The sequence below is a fragment of the Panthera tigris genome, chromosome B1 (assembly GCF_018350195.1).
Source record: "Panthera tigris isolate Pti1 chromosome B1, P.tigris_Pti1_mat1.1, whole genome shotgun sequence".
NCBI classification, from domain to species: Eukaryota; Metazoa; Chordata; class Mammalia; order Carnivora; family Felidae; genus Panthera; species Panthera tigris.
In genome coordinates this window covers 103,912,440-103,925,809 of record NC_056663.1, presented here as the reverse complement: position 1 = coordinate 103,925,809, position 13,370 = coordinate 103,912,440, and the positions used below count along the sequence as shown (strand labels likewise).

Sequence of the window (13,370 nt, the reverse complement as noted above, 5' to 3'; positions counted from 1 at the left end):
TTTCTTCCAATTTTAATGAACTTTTTGAAAAATACAAAAAAGTTGAAAATAAAATGAATATCCTACTCTGGATTCCACAATTCATAATGTTTGCCACATTTGTTTTATCTACATATGTATGTGTGAATATATTTACTTGTTTAAATGTATTAAATTTAGATACAGTTACTCATTTATCTTTGGTTGAACCATTTTAAAGGAAGGTACAGACATTCTAATACCTCATCCTTAAATACACCAGGATGAATCTTACAAAAATAAAAAGTTTCCTGCTAACCCAATATCTTCCTAATTCCAGAGAAAAGTAACGATTATTCCCCCTATCAACATCTACAATCCAATCCACATTCAGATTTCCAATTTTTCTCAAAAACTTTCTTTTGATAGTTGTTTTAATCAAAATAACCAAAATTCATGCATTGCATTTGGCTATCACGTCCAAGATAGTACTTCCCTCCATTTTGTTCAATGACACTGACTTTTTGAAGAGACCAGGCCAGTTATCTTACAGAATGTTCTATAGTTTAGATTTGCACAGAGGTTATCTTCAAAGCACTCATGGTCAGTGAAGCTAATAGCACTTTTACTAATAACAATTTTACTTTTACTAATAGCAATACCATTCACTACATGAAATAATTCTCTAATAGGTTAACTGTAGTAAAAAATGTCAAATATCAAATAGTAAAGTTTTAGTATCAAATAGAAAAGTTAGGACAATGTTCTATTTCCATGATCATATGAAGCTTTTATATATAACATCAACAATTAGGGATAAAATAATATTGAGATATTTGAGATAAGTTATTTAAGGGGGTGAAATAATTTGAAACAAATGAACAATGAAAACTGTGATAAATAACACTATACCTAAGAATTCCAGTCACTTTACCCTGCAGACTTGTATTCCTCAGAATAGCCTATCACTTAAGCAAACAACACCAGTTTTTTACTAAGGATGGAAAAGGGAATCTGAGAAAGAACATTTGGTAGTTTATTCTAAGTCCTTATCAAAATTCTTCAAAAAGCACAAATAAAATTGGGGCAATGATATCTCTAACCTCAATCTTATAAATATTTTCTATTATCCAAGTGATAATTAACCACAACAAAAAATTAATACAAATTTTTAAATTACAGAAAATATGACAAACACATGAGCTGCAATAGAGATCTGGTTTGATTCTAGCCTTTGGGTATATGTATTGGTGTGACAGAGATCGTAGGCTTCCTTCTGTTACTAGTTAAATCCCTGTGGCTGGTTACAAATCACAGCACACTTGAAGAGAAGTTTGTTCAGAAGCCTATCAAATTTCCAGTGAGCGTCCAATATTCAATGAAAAATATAACTGCAATATAAACTTGTGGGCCTTAAATGAGTCAGTCCACAAAAATATTGTACATAGGTCTATACTAATTTTGACACCATTCACTATATTGGGAATTCTCCTATAGGTCAACTGTAGGGGGAAAAAAACACTGGAACTTTGTCATCAAAGAGTAAAGTATTTTCAGGAATAAAATTATTGGTTGGTGGGGTGGGGAAAAGCATCCCATAGCTTCTATGTCTTAAACAGGTCACAAAATAACTATTTAGCCAGTATTATATATACAGTTAGGCTTTAAACGATGGGGGGGTTAGGAGTGCCAATACCCCACATAATAAAAAATTCACATATAACTTTGGACTCCCCCAAAACTTAATAGACTACTCTTGACCAGAAGCCTCACTCGTAACATATACAATCAATTAACACACATTTTGTATGTTATATGTATTATATACTGTATTCATTTTTATGTTTATTTATTTCTCTTGAATGTGATCATGAGTGGGAGAAGGGCAGAGAGAGAGGGAGGGAGAGAGAGATCCCAAGCAGGCTCCACACTCAGTGTAGAGCCTGATGCAGGGCTCAATCCCACAACCCTGGAATCGTGACCTGAGCCAAAATCAAGAGTGGGATGCTCAACCAACGAAGCCACCCAGGCACCCCTTTATACTGTATTCTTACAATAAAATAAGCTAGAGAAAAGAAAATGTTACTAAGGAAATCATAAGGAAGAGAAAATACATTTATAGTAGTGTACTGTATTTATTGAAAAAAATCCATGTATAAGTGGACCCACACAGTTCCAATCATGTTGTTCAAGGGCCAGCTGGACTTTTGATAAAGACAGAGGAGAAGTTACCTTACCTTGTTAAAGTATCTGATGATTTTTCTAATTCTTCACACTCCATGTGAAACACACTAGAAAAAGAATCCTGAAAACAGAGGACAACATGGACTGAGAAATAAGTTTGATAATGTAATGAAATCTATCTAGATACACACATGTAAGTGTGTGCAACTGAGGAAAGATGACAATACTTGTGATATTTTTCAAGTTAGACTAAACTGACACAAGTACTCCGTTCCTGACAGCCTCAAGTTGCCTTCCCATGTTCTTACCAGTTTCTGATATTCACTTGCAAAACGCTCATTTGCGTACTACTTGTTTTTTGTTTTTCTACTAGGTGTTAATGAATATGGTAGCTTCAAATTTTCTCCATAGTTATTCAAAATCCACGTTTTAGCTTTTATGCATATATTGATTGCTGTTGATAGGTCTTTTTAAAAGACATATTTTATGAGATCATTAAAATCATTGTGAAGATTAGCAACACAGAGAAATACTTTGGAAGTTACATTAAAAAACAGAATACATATTCATACCCATGCTACATTTGCAACTGAATAAAGAATTGGAGGGAAACACACAAATAAAACAATGATATTAGTTTAATTTGGGGAGAGAAGAACTGAATCCTTTCTTCCCTACATTTGGATTTTTGCTCATGTTGAAATCTTTTTAACAAAAAGTTATTGTATAAATGGACATCAAGCCACTTGATTCCCAAACTCAACAGATTAAGTTGGTTTAAAAAGTGAACAAAATACATTATTGTTCACATTGCTGAGCTATACTGTAAAGCACCAATGATCCAAGTCAGTTGCTGCCATGGCAGATGTTAACCAGTAGGCGCATGAGCTGAATGTTAATTAAAGTGATATTTAAGTTGTCTAAAAAAGCAGCATTTTACGTATAACTTTCAAAAATTAAATGCTAAAGAACAGGTCACGGAGCAAAAATTGTAAATTGACTTACTGCATTAATGAGTTCTGACCTGAACTTTAAAAGGATAGCTACTTACAATCATCTCCGTATTAAGGACTTTGTAACCGACTGAAACTATGAAATAGTATCTAAGAGAATGCTGACTACCTTACCACAGTAAATTCTCATTTGATATCCAGTTAATGAGACTTAGACACCCATACACCACAAAATGATTCAGAAAATGTTGAGTCATATAGTACAGTCTTACTATCTAAAACAATTTTTGAAATTTTAATATAAATATTATATATCTTTTATTATTCTACTTCCCCAAAACCCCATCAATTCAGATATCATATATGGATTACAGCAGACTACACAAGTGGTGACCCCCACTCTCTTTCCTAACCCACCAATGAAGAGCCTATTCTCAGGGTCTAAAGGAAAAATAAAATAAATGACATAAAAAGATATATCCCAGAAGTAGTGGTTCATAGGTAAAAAGGGAAAGAAACTGCACAGAAGAAAACTGCTTTAGGCTAGGAGCTCTGATTCTAACCATGAATTCAACTGGCCTGTCTAGAAGCAACCAGCACTCAGTGAGAATACTCCATCTTTCCACACACATCTGTTTCTTTACATTATACATCAATGGATTGAAATATGCCAATTAGAACAGTTTAGCGGTTTTCCATTGCTGGTAAAGGATTTAGGACTAACAAGTACCTTTAATAATATTGCCTCTATTGGGCCATGCCCTTTGGTTTCTAGCCGATTTCTGATAAAAAGAAAATTTTATTCCCAACCCACTCAGAATGGGGGTCTACTTGTTCATCGCAACCAGGGCACCACTATTCCTGACCACAAAAGGTCTGCACACCATAATGACAATGTATTTCTCCATCAAGGTAGTGTAGTCATTGACAAAAGCAGCACACGGATATTCCCATGGTAACCACTTAGTGGAGGGACACAAAGGTGAAATGGTGCACGGAAGGCATCCTCTCACCTCACCTCTACCCCTGTTCAACCAGAACAGCTCATACTCTGATTGGCTTTGCATAAACAATAAACAGTTAGGTTTTAGCGAGAGATTTAAGGCTAACATGAGGTTTAAAAGCTGTGCTTTAAGGAACATAGGTTTCTGTCTTTCTAAAAATAAAGAAGTCATACTCTGTACTCACGGAGCAATCTTCATCCACTATGAAAATGGTGCATTTCTGCACCTGCATGAAAGAGATAATAGTGGCAGCTATTTTCTTTAGAATTACTTCTAATGATTGCTGTTCTTCAAAAATTAAGCTAGCAAGGTCAAGCAGCACCTAGACAAGAAAATTTAGTTTATTATTTAGTAATTGTTTGTAATTATTAAAGCAAAACAATGATTTATACAATTTATAAGTTGTTTATTTATAGTCTAACAAGTTGCAACCAAGTTTGCATTCAAGTATTAAATATGTAAGTCTCTATTTACTACCAGAGCTTCCATACGGATTGTTAGTACAGTTAGTATAGTGATTACAATCACAGACTCTGAAACAGGAGTCATCAGTTTTTAATCCTGCTTTCCCTCCCTGTGAGTTTTGTGATGTAGGGCCAGTTCCTTAAAAATGGGGATAACAGTAATAATAATATCAAATCATAGGATTATTGTAAGCAGTAAATAAGTGAACATTTCTAAAGCATTTTGAATACTATCTGATACATAAAACACACTGTCATTGCTGTTGTTCCAAACTTCTGAGATCAACATTTATCAGCATTTTCACATAGCACAGTTAATATTGTCCAAAACAGACAAAATTTGAAGAGCTCCTTTTATGTTTTTTCCTGGAAATTTCTCTTTCCTTTGAATTCCATAGAATGTCTTCTAATCTCATGGAATATCTGTGTATAGAGGAGGAAGAAAGGGTGTCAAAGAAAATTTGAGGAGATGCTATGCTAGCTGAGCCCTGAGAGATAAGCAGGCATCATTTGGGTGAAGTGGGAAAGGGAAATATTTCAGTCAAAAGCAACTAAATTGAGAGAGGGTAGTACACACTACAAGTCTTAATCAAGTTTTAAGAGAGGCTATGGAGTGTGAGGAGGAGAACTGGGGAGATGAGATTGCAGATTCAAGTGGAGAAGGAATCTCAAAAGCCCTGTATGTTTTTGGAAGCAGTTTGGACTATGATGGACTGCAGGAAGAAAGTAACAGACTTGTATCCGTGTTTGTAAAAATGGGGACTAGATTAATGGGTGGCAAGAACAGAGCAGGGAGACCAGGTAGGAAGATACTGTAGGCGAAGGCAATGGAAGATCCAATACTTTATTAACACAAGATCTAAAAAGAGAAAATATAGGGTGGGAGAGAGGAATTATCAAAGAAGTAATGAAAAAGAATTACATAGAAAGGAAGGGTTTAAGCCTCCAGATGGAAAGGGATGACCAGGTACCAGTATGACAAATGAAAAAGAGTCATATTATAAAATTAACTTGTAAAAAGAAGATATAGAGAAATGATATGAAAAGCTTAGACAAAAAACAAAACAAAACACCTACACAGAGCCAAGGATCAGTACAACAGGGACGCTAGTTAGAAGACAAAAGCACTACCCCTAAATTCTGAGAAAGTGATTTTTCAGTTTATAATTTTATACCCAGCCAAACTGGTAGGATGATATAATAGGCATTTTCGAACATGCCAGGACTCAGAAAACTTACCCGATCAATACTGTTTCTCAAGAAATTAATTGAGAATATGTTGCAATAAAACAAGGGCATAAACTGAGAAAGAAGGAGTTACGGATCCAGTGGACAACCAGCGGAGCCCTTCTGAGAAAGCAGTGAAGGAAAATTCTATGATGACACCTATACAGCAGGCAGGGGAGATATAGTTCAGCTTGGAAGAGAAATGGTGGAAAACCTCAACTCTGAGATCTCCAAGGAAAAGAATTCAACAGTATGCCTAAATAATGGGGAGTATGGGGGAAAAACTAACAACATGAGGGCTACTCTATACTCAGGGGAAAAGTTCAAGGGGAAAAAAAGGAATGGAATTCAGAAACATCATGAAAAACTGAAAGTTGTGTAACAAATGTAATATGAACATTTACATAGTCACGGTACTTATAAACACTTTATTTTAAATCACAACTTGAGAATTAAACTAAAGCTTACTAAAAGTTAACCATGGTTGTAGAACAACATATATGTTATCAGTGTGGGCAACAGAAAAAGGTCTGATGAGAAAAGCAGAGGCAAGTCATGGCAGTTGGGAAGGAAAGATGAGGGATGCTAAGATCCTCATTTTACGAAGCATAGAATCAACAGATGATGTCTCTATTTGATAGGGCAAGAACTAAAAGCCGTATCTAACATTATGAATGCAACCCATCCAGTAACTTAAAACAGATGTAATGATACTAGTGGAACAGGATAATGGCAAGTATAGAGTGATGTAAATCAAATAAATCCACCTCTTTTAAGTTAATGAATATTTTCTAACAGTGATAAAGCAACAGAGCATGGAATACAGGAAATGGAAAAAAATTATTAGAAGATACAGCTAAAATATTAAGTGGATTTTTAATCATACACATATTTTACCTGGATAAAAATTTAACAATTTTTTAAAAAAAGAATTCCTATACGCTCTCTTTAGTAATCAGACTTGCCTGATTTCTCTTGTTCTCCAGGAGTGAAGTCTCATAGAGTTGAGCATTATGAAGAACAATACCACAAAATGCCAAATAGGCAGCAAAGTCCTAGAAAACAGGGGAGACAACAGCCAAATTAAGAACTGTCTACAAAACTGTCTTGTTATATTGTCTGAAACACAGAAGGCATCCCAAAGTATTTATAGCTGAAATAAATATTAGAAAGCCCAAAGGGTCCATGTTAATTCTGCACAGAATTAGGAACTGATGCAGAGCAAGTGTTAGCTAACTGGTACAGTAAGCAGATGACCAGTATTAACACCATCTCCCAAAGTCATACACTAGTTACAAATTACCAAGGAGAAAACGGGAGGGAGTAGGACACAGATCTCTTTATGCCATTTGAAACTGAAATTCACCCTATGCAAAATTTGGTGTTGTCTCTGAATGATATTAAGAGCTGGATCTGTGCTGAGACTATATAAATAGCCTGTAACTTATTACTGGGGCTAATGAAAGCTAACATACTTATTGGGAGAATACTGGCAGCAACAGTCCCATATGTTGTATAAAATATTAGCTTCAGTATGTTTTTTAACACGGATCGTCATCCACAATACACTATTTTATAGTGGTATGCTCACAATTATATTAATTATTGACTGAAACAAGTCTGTCCATGGCATACTTTATTTACAATTATACATATTTTGCCCAGAGATGATACAGCCTACGAATGCAACTCTTTCAAGAAGGGATTACCTTAATGCGAAAATGATGAAATATAAATATAAAGCCATTCTAGAACCATGTTCCCCACCAAATATTCTCAGGTGTCATTAACAGAATAGGACACTAGATGTCTATTACACTGATTTTAAAAGGTACTTGCTATGTTCTGAAGAAATTAAAACATGGGGACCAACATAAGTGCCAGTACGGCCTACACCATGGAGACAAAAATAACTCTGTCTTGTTTGAATGTCTTCCAAACGTTCCTACTAATTTTCAGGGGAGGGACATAAATAGCGACAGTCTTGAATAAGAAGAATTCAGTAGGCTCCACGATATACATATAATTACATATTCAGGAAGAGAAATAATAAAACCTACTGACAGAATGAAGTTATAAACAGGTTTAGGGGCTTCCGTCCTTAAACGGGAAGCATGTCGATGTGGTGCATGGAATGTATTCCTTCAGAGTTGGATGGGAAGAGTAATAAAATAATGCTGACTGCCGCTCTTTCTGAAGCTAAATTCACATCATCCAGCCTGAATTCACACCTTGGCGCCCCACCGTCTGTGTGCAAAGCTTATAAAACATTCTGAAATTTGCTTCCCCAGGAGGCAATTCCAATTTTTAACTGACCTGGAGTTCTGAACTTGGAGCTTCAGGGATTTTTACTCAGCGTTGAATTTATTTATAGCAGTGATGAAAGGTAAATGAGATAGTTAAAATACCATGTCGCCCTCTGTATGGCCCCAACATGCACACAGCCCTTGGGGGGCAGGGGACTTGGTGACACAGTGAGGAGGTAGTTGGGGGTTTCTGAGGACTTACTACCCCTAGGACCTCAAAGTCAGCACTGTAGTTAGCCGTAGGAAAGAGACACTTTTGAACATTTCAGATCATTTTAAACCGTGATTTTTTTGTGATCAACAATTTCAGCAATAGCTAAGTCTATATACACTAAAAAGAGAAAACATCTTCCTACACTGACATCACAGCAGACATAAGTTTTGGTACCTTTTCATCTTTTTCAGTGAATGTCCCACCATTTCCCGATCTCTTGTTGATGGCCTGGGCTACACCAACAACCTGGTATAAGGACAAAAAAGTGGCAATTTCACTGACTGAAATTACTGGTATAAATTCACCGAAATGTGTTTATGGTGGGATTCTATGTGTGCTTTTTTTTTTTTTAACGTTTATTTATTTTTGAGACAGAGAGAGACAGAGCATGAACAGGGGAGGGGCAGAGAGAGAGGGAGATACAGAATCTGAAACAGGCTCCAGGCTCTGAGCTGTCAGCACAGAGCCCGACGCGGAGCTCGAACTCACGGACTGTGAGATCATGACCTGAGCCGAAGTCGGACGCTTAACCGACCAAGCCACCCAAGCGCCCCTATGTGTGCTTTAAAATAGCAATAAACTTTGAAACCAAAACAAAACCCCTCAGCTTTGAACTAGTTCTGTATCATTTGCTGCATCCTTTTTTTTTAATTTATATATTTTAAATGTTTATTTATTTATTTTGAGAGAGAGGGAGGGAAAGAAGAGAGAACGCAAGCCGGGAGAGTGGCACAGAGAAAGGGAGAGAGAATCCCAAGCAGGCTCCATGCTCAGCGTGAGTGAGCCGATGTGGGGCTCAATTCCACAATAATGAGATCATGACCTGAGCCGAAGTCAAGAGTCAGAGACTTAACTGACAGAGTTACCCAGGTGCCCCTGTCTTTTCTAATAAGAATTCAAATGTTGTCAGCTTTTTGGGTCCCACCATATTTGATTCTGTGACTTCACTCTGCATTGTGGGAAATATTGTTGGCCATCACATTTTAAGTGAATATTTTTCAAGATTTTTGGATGAAAAATAAACTGTAAATTTCTGTCACATCCAAATTAAATGTGTGATAAAATGAACATGTTATATTAGCTTTAAATATAATATTTCAAATGGTTTAGTTAAACACAGTCTTTTACTAAAAATGATACAGGATCCAGTGGCCAATTAGGGTGAAAAATAATTTCTAATGTAGGGGTGTAGTCCAACTTCCTTTGAAACTTCTGACCTTAAAAATTGTTTTACCCTCAATAGGCTTATTTTTGGGAAAAGAGGTTTTCTTGAAAACCCAACACAGGAATTAACAGGCTGAGTCTTACTTCCAATGAATCAAAGGTAAACTGTATCTTAAGAAGACTGAGCTCAAACTCTGGGAATATGTCTTAAGTTTCCATAAAAGGTGTAGCAACCTTCTCTTCCTTCTGCTTGAAAGTGTATTTTACTTACCTGTTTAGTTCCAAATTCAGTCTGAATAATTGCTTTAGTCTTTTAAAGACCTTCAAAACTTACCTTTTGTTTTTTTCCTCCTTCCTCTTATGAATTGTACTTTCTCCTTCCTTGTGTGATTTAATATCAGTGGAACAGCTATTATCCCCTAAATGGTTATACTTTAGGAATATAAAGCCCTTGGTTTTGTGTGTGTGGCTCACCCTTTTTTCCTCAGCTCCTTCTGGTCCCTTAGCTCTAAAAAACGATATAAAACTCTTGGCTAGGAGAGCAGAACAAGGAAGGGGAAATGCATTTTTATTTGATGTAGTTTTCCGATCTTCTCAACACCCTCCCTCCATGACCCATGACAGAGTAAAGGGATGTTAAAAAAAAAAAAAAAAAAAAAGCAGAATTCTCCAATTGTCCTGTACCTTTTTGTTGTCCTTAGTTCAACTCTCCCTTTTTTTGTGTGTACCCTTTAGCTCTTGAAAATGGCTAACAGATGTTCAGATGCTCCAATCTCAATGACTAAATGCATACAAAAACTTATGTCTATGGTCAAAAATGTCTGGATTGCAGATTAGCATGTTCACCTGAGTGTAACTGACAGGAGCCACTTGAGGGTCACTGGGGTCTAATACACAGTGCGATCAGTACAGCTTGGTTATTTCAAATACTGAGGTGCCTACTCTGTACTGAGGAGAGACAACAGTGGGGAGAAAGACTACTCTGAAGGAGCTCTGGGTCAAGAACGGGTGATGCACAAACATACACTTAAAGCACATAGGACGGTGTGATCAGTTCAATGATACAGATGCCCACAGACTGCTGTGAGTACAGAAGGGGGCACATAATATGGGTAAAGAGGCAGTTTCTCAGACATGATAACATCTGAGTTTTCATTTGTCTTTAGTAAATGGCTTTATAAAAGAAAGACTTAAATTTTAAATCTTCATTTTAAGGAAGGGAAGTTTACAAACAGATACAAAGAGTCTTAGGCAAACCTTCTCAGATGATTACACAGTATAAAAAAGGATGTAGTAATGCACTACATGCATGTGTAGCTGTGTGAGGCAATGTACTCAAGCTAGAAAGTAAAGTTCCCACTCATTCAAAAATAGAAAGACAGAAAAAGCTAGTTGTTTATTAAATGGTCACCAAACTGTATTAACGTTTTAGTCGATCATGATGTCACCATAAATTGACAGTGAGAGAACAGTTAATTCCCTAGTCTTAAAAGAGGCAAATCAGTGGCATAATGTATTTTCTGAAATCAAGACCAGTAAAACTGATAACATTGGTCAGTTTAGATCACTAGAGTCTCTTGAGAATGAGAACAAAGCCGGTGTGGGCTAATGAGCTCACTATGGTCCAAGGCTGCAGGCTACAGATAACCCTCAACCTGGTCAGTGATCTGCAGACTGACCTGGGGTGGTAGGCGAGAGCTGGGAGGGGCAGGGGGTAAATACTTTCGAATTGGGTCAGTGAGCATCAACCTCTACCAGAGAAGCAGGATCAAAGCATGGCCTGTTCCCAGTGTGTCTGCGGCAACTTCATTTAAGTAGAAGAGAACTTCAAACAAGGCTTCTTCAGTGCACTTGGAGATGATCCCTTCAGCTCTTCCTGTATTAAAATTTGTATGCCAATTTCAACCTCAGTTTCAATCCGCACATTTGATACTCAGAACTGTTTATATGATAAACATTTTTCTAACCATGGGCTGAAAAGTTTTCTCGGTAGTTAAAACAACAGTGTCCTTGAAACCATACTATCAGTCATTATTCACAATTTTCAACCAACACAAGACTGTTCACACGGTTCAATAACTATTTTCCATGCTGGAATTTCTATCAGATTCACTTTTCAAATCTGTCTATTCCTCCTCCTCCTCCTTCTCTTATAAATACTAATACCTGCTGTCCTTCATCTCTTTGCCTGAGAGTTCACCTTTAGCAAGGGCTGTTTTCCACAGGAGTCCCACCTTCCCTGAGTCATGAAGCATCTATGCCCAGTAACTTCCTGTTTGTCTTGGCACTGCCTTGGGAGTGTGAATGTGAACTCCATACCTGTGTAGAGCACAGGCTCATGTTCTCATGGTTCACAGGTGCCTCTTCTTTCTCTCACAGCAGCAGGCAGGAGACAAGCTTCCTTGAGGCTTCTCCTGTCTGCTGGTGGAATTTGCCAGGCCCATTTTCATGAATGAAACCATCACTCATCTAGGCTTCCCCTCCCTGCCCTTCCATGCTATTCCTGCAGAGTGTACGCATTCCATAGCCTGCGGATGCTACCCCTGGACATTCGTCACTATCCTGAATCTCAGATCCTCCATGCTCACGTTTCTGGTCAGGACTCCATGCTCACGTTTCTTATCTTGGGTTCCCCTCTGTGTCTGACACCTGTGGGTTTTCCCTTTCTTGAGTGCATCTGTAATTTGTAAACTTGTTTTTGGTAAAATTTTATCTTCTACTTGTTTGCAGAATTGTGGAGGGGTATTCTTCTGCATCTGTACAGTCTGACCAACAGACCAGAAGTCTTGTTTATAGGCTTTAAAACCTACTTTGTATTCCTTCAACACCAGATCTTTACTATATTGAATTCCCCTGACCCACAATTTTTTCCCCTTCTAATATTAGACAAGATATTTACTTTTAGGCAATGTCATGGAATGAGGATTTCCAATGATGAATTTTTCAACCTTTCTGGTAACCAATTACTTCTCTTACTAATAATTTTACAGATTCAGATATTAAGGTTAATTTAAGAGACAATTAATTAAATATAACTTGTATTAAAAACACAGGCATGTTCTTCAAAGAGTTATTAGACCAAGAACATATATCTAATACATACATGTGCCTCCATCCCCAGATGGATGACATTTTAAAAACAGCACTGATTAAAAAAAAACAAAAAAAAAACAAAAAAAAAAAAAAAACAAAAAACAGGTAAAAATAGGAGAAAAAGCATAGCATTTGTCCAAGATCACATAATTCAGTAAAAGACCAAAAAGAGTTTAATTCTCTGAATTTCAAGGATCCTAAGCAAAACTAGCACCTTCTGCCCTCCTTGTGTTGATTTCCTTCTTCGGTCATCTACTGCCCCTTTAAACAAATTAGCTCATTGTCTTCAAGCCAAGTAACTGCTAACCATAGGCTTTTTAAATGTCAGTTTCGAACGATCGCCTTTATGGCAAGTGTGTGTCAGACCTCATATCTGAGAGGCAAAGCCCCTTAAAAGTATTAGTTTCCACATCAGAAACCCCAATCACTCTGCCTACCTGCTCGCTACCTGGATCCTCAAATGGCAGTACTCTATGCTATTTTTTTTTAAGCACAAAGAAACTTCTGTTTTCTATTTTACTGGCACTTTGCACAGCATAAATGGATATTATGTCCTCACAGGGTCAAGTGTTCTTTTAGGAATGCAAAGGGCAAGACTTGACTCTCACTGAGTGAACAGTGTGGAATGTGACAGCTGGTCAATTCAGGGGCAACTGATCATTGCCACAGTGAGCAATTTCTTCTTCAATTAGCAGCTGCCCCAGACACTTACTGAGGCCATACATCAATCTCAATACACTTCCTTATTCTCAATTCCAGGGGACACTCAGGATGGAAGCTAAAAATGCAAGGGAAGAAAGGAA

General features: G+C 37.0%; 1 protein-coding gene across 5 annotated transcripts in view; it reads right to left on the bottom strand.

The window, feature by feature from the left end:
- Positions 1–13,370, bottom strand: part of PDE5A (phosphodiesterase 5A) — a 141,978-nt gene that overhangs the window by 76,499 nt on the left and 52,109 nt on the right. For all 5 annotated transcript variants that reach the window (XM_042983982.1, XM_007087606.3, XM_042983983.1 and 2 more), the window contains exons 4-7: positions 8,485–8,556; positions 6,756–6,845; positions 4,284–4,421; positions 2,196–2,263 (exon numbers count right to left, since the gene is read on the bottom strand). In XM_042983982.1, coding sequence (XP_042839916.1) covers positions 2,196–2,263; positions 4,284–4,421; positions 6,756–6,845; positions 8,485–8,556 — 368 coding nt within the window. The remainder of the gene's footprint in view (positions 1–2,195; positions 2,264–4,283; positions 4,422–6,755; positions 6,846–8,484; positions 8,557–13,370) is intronic.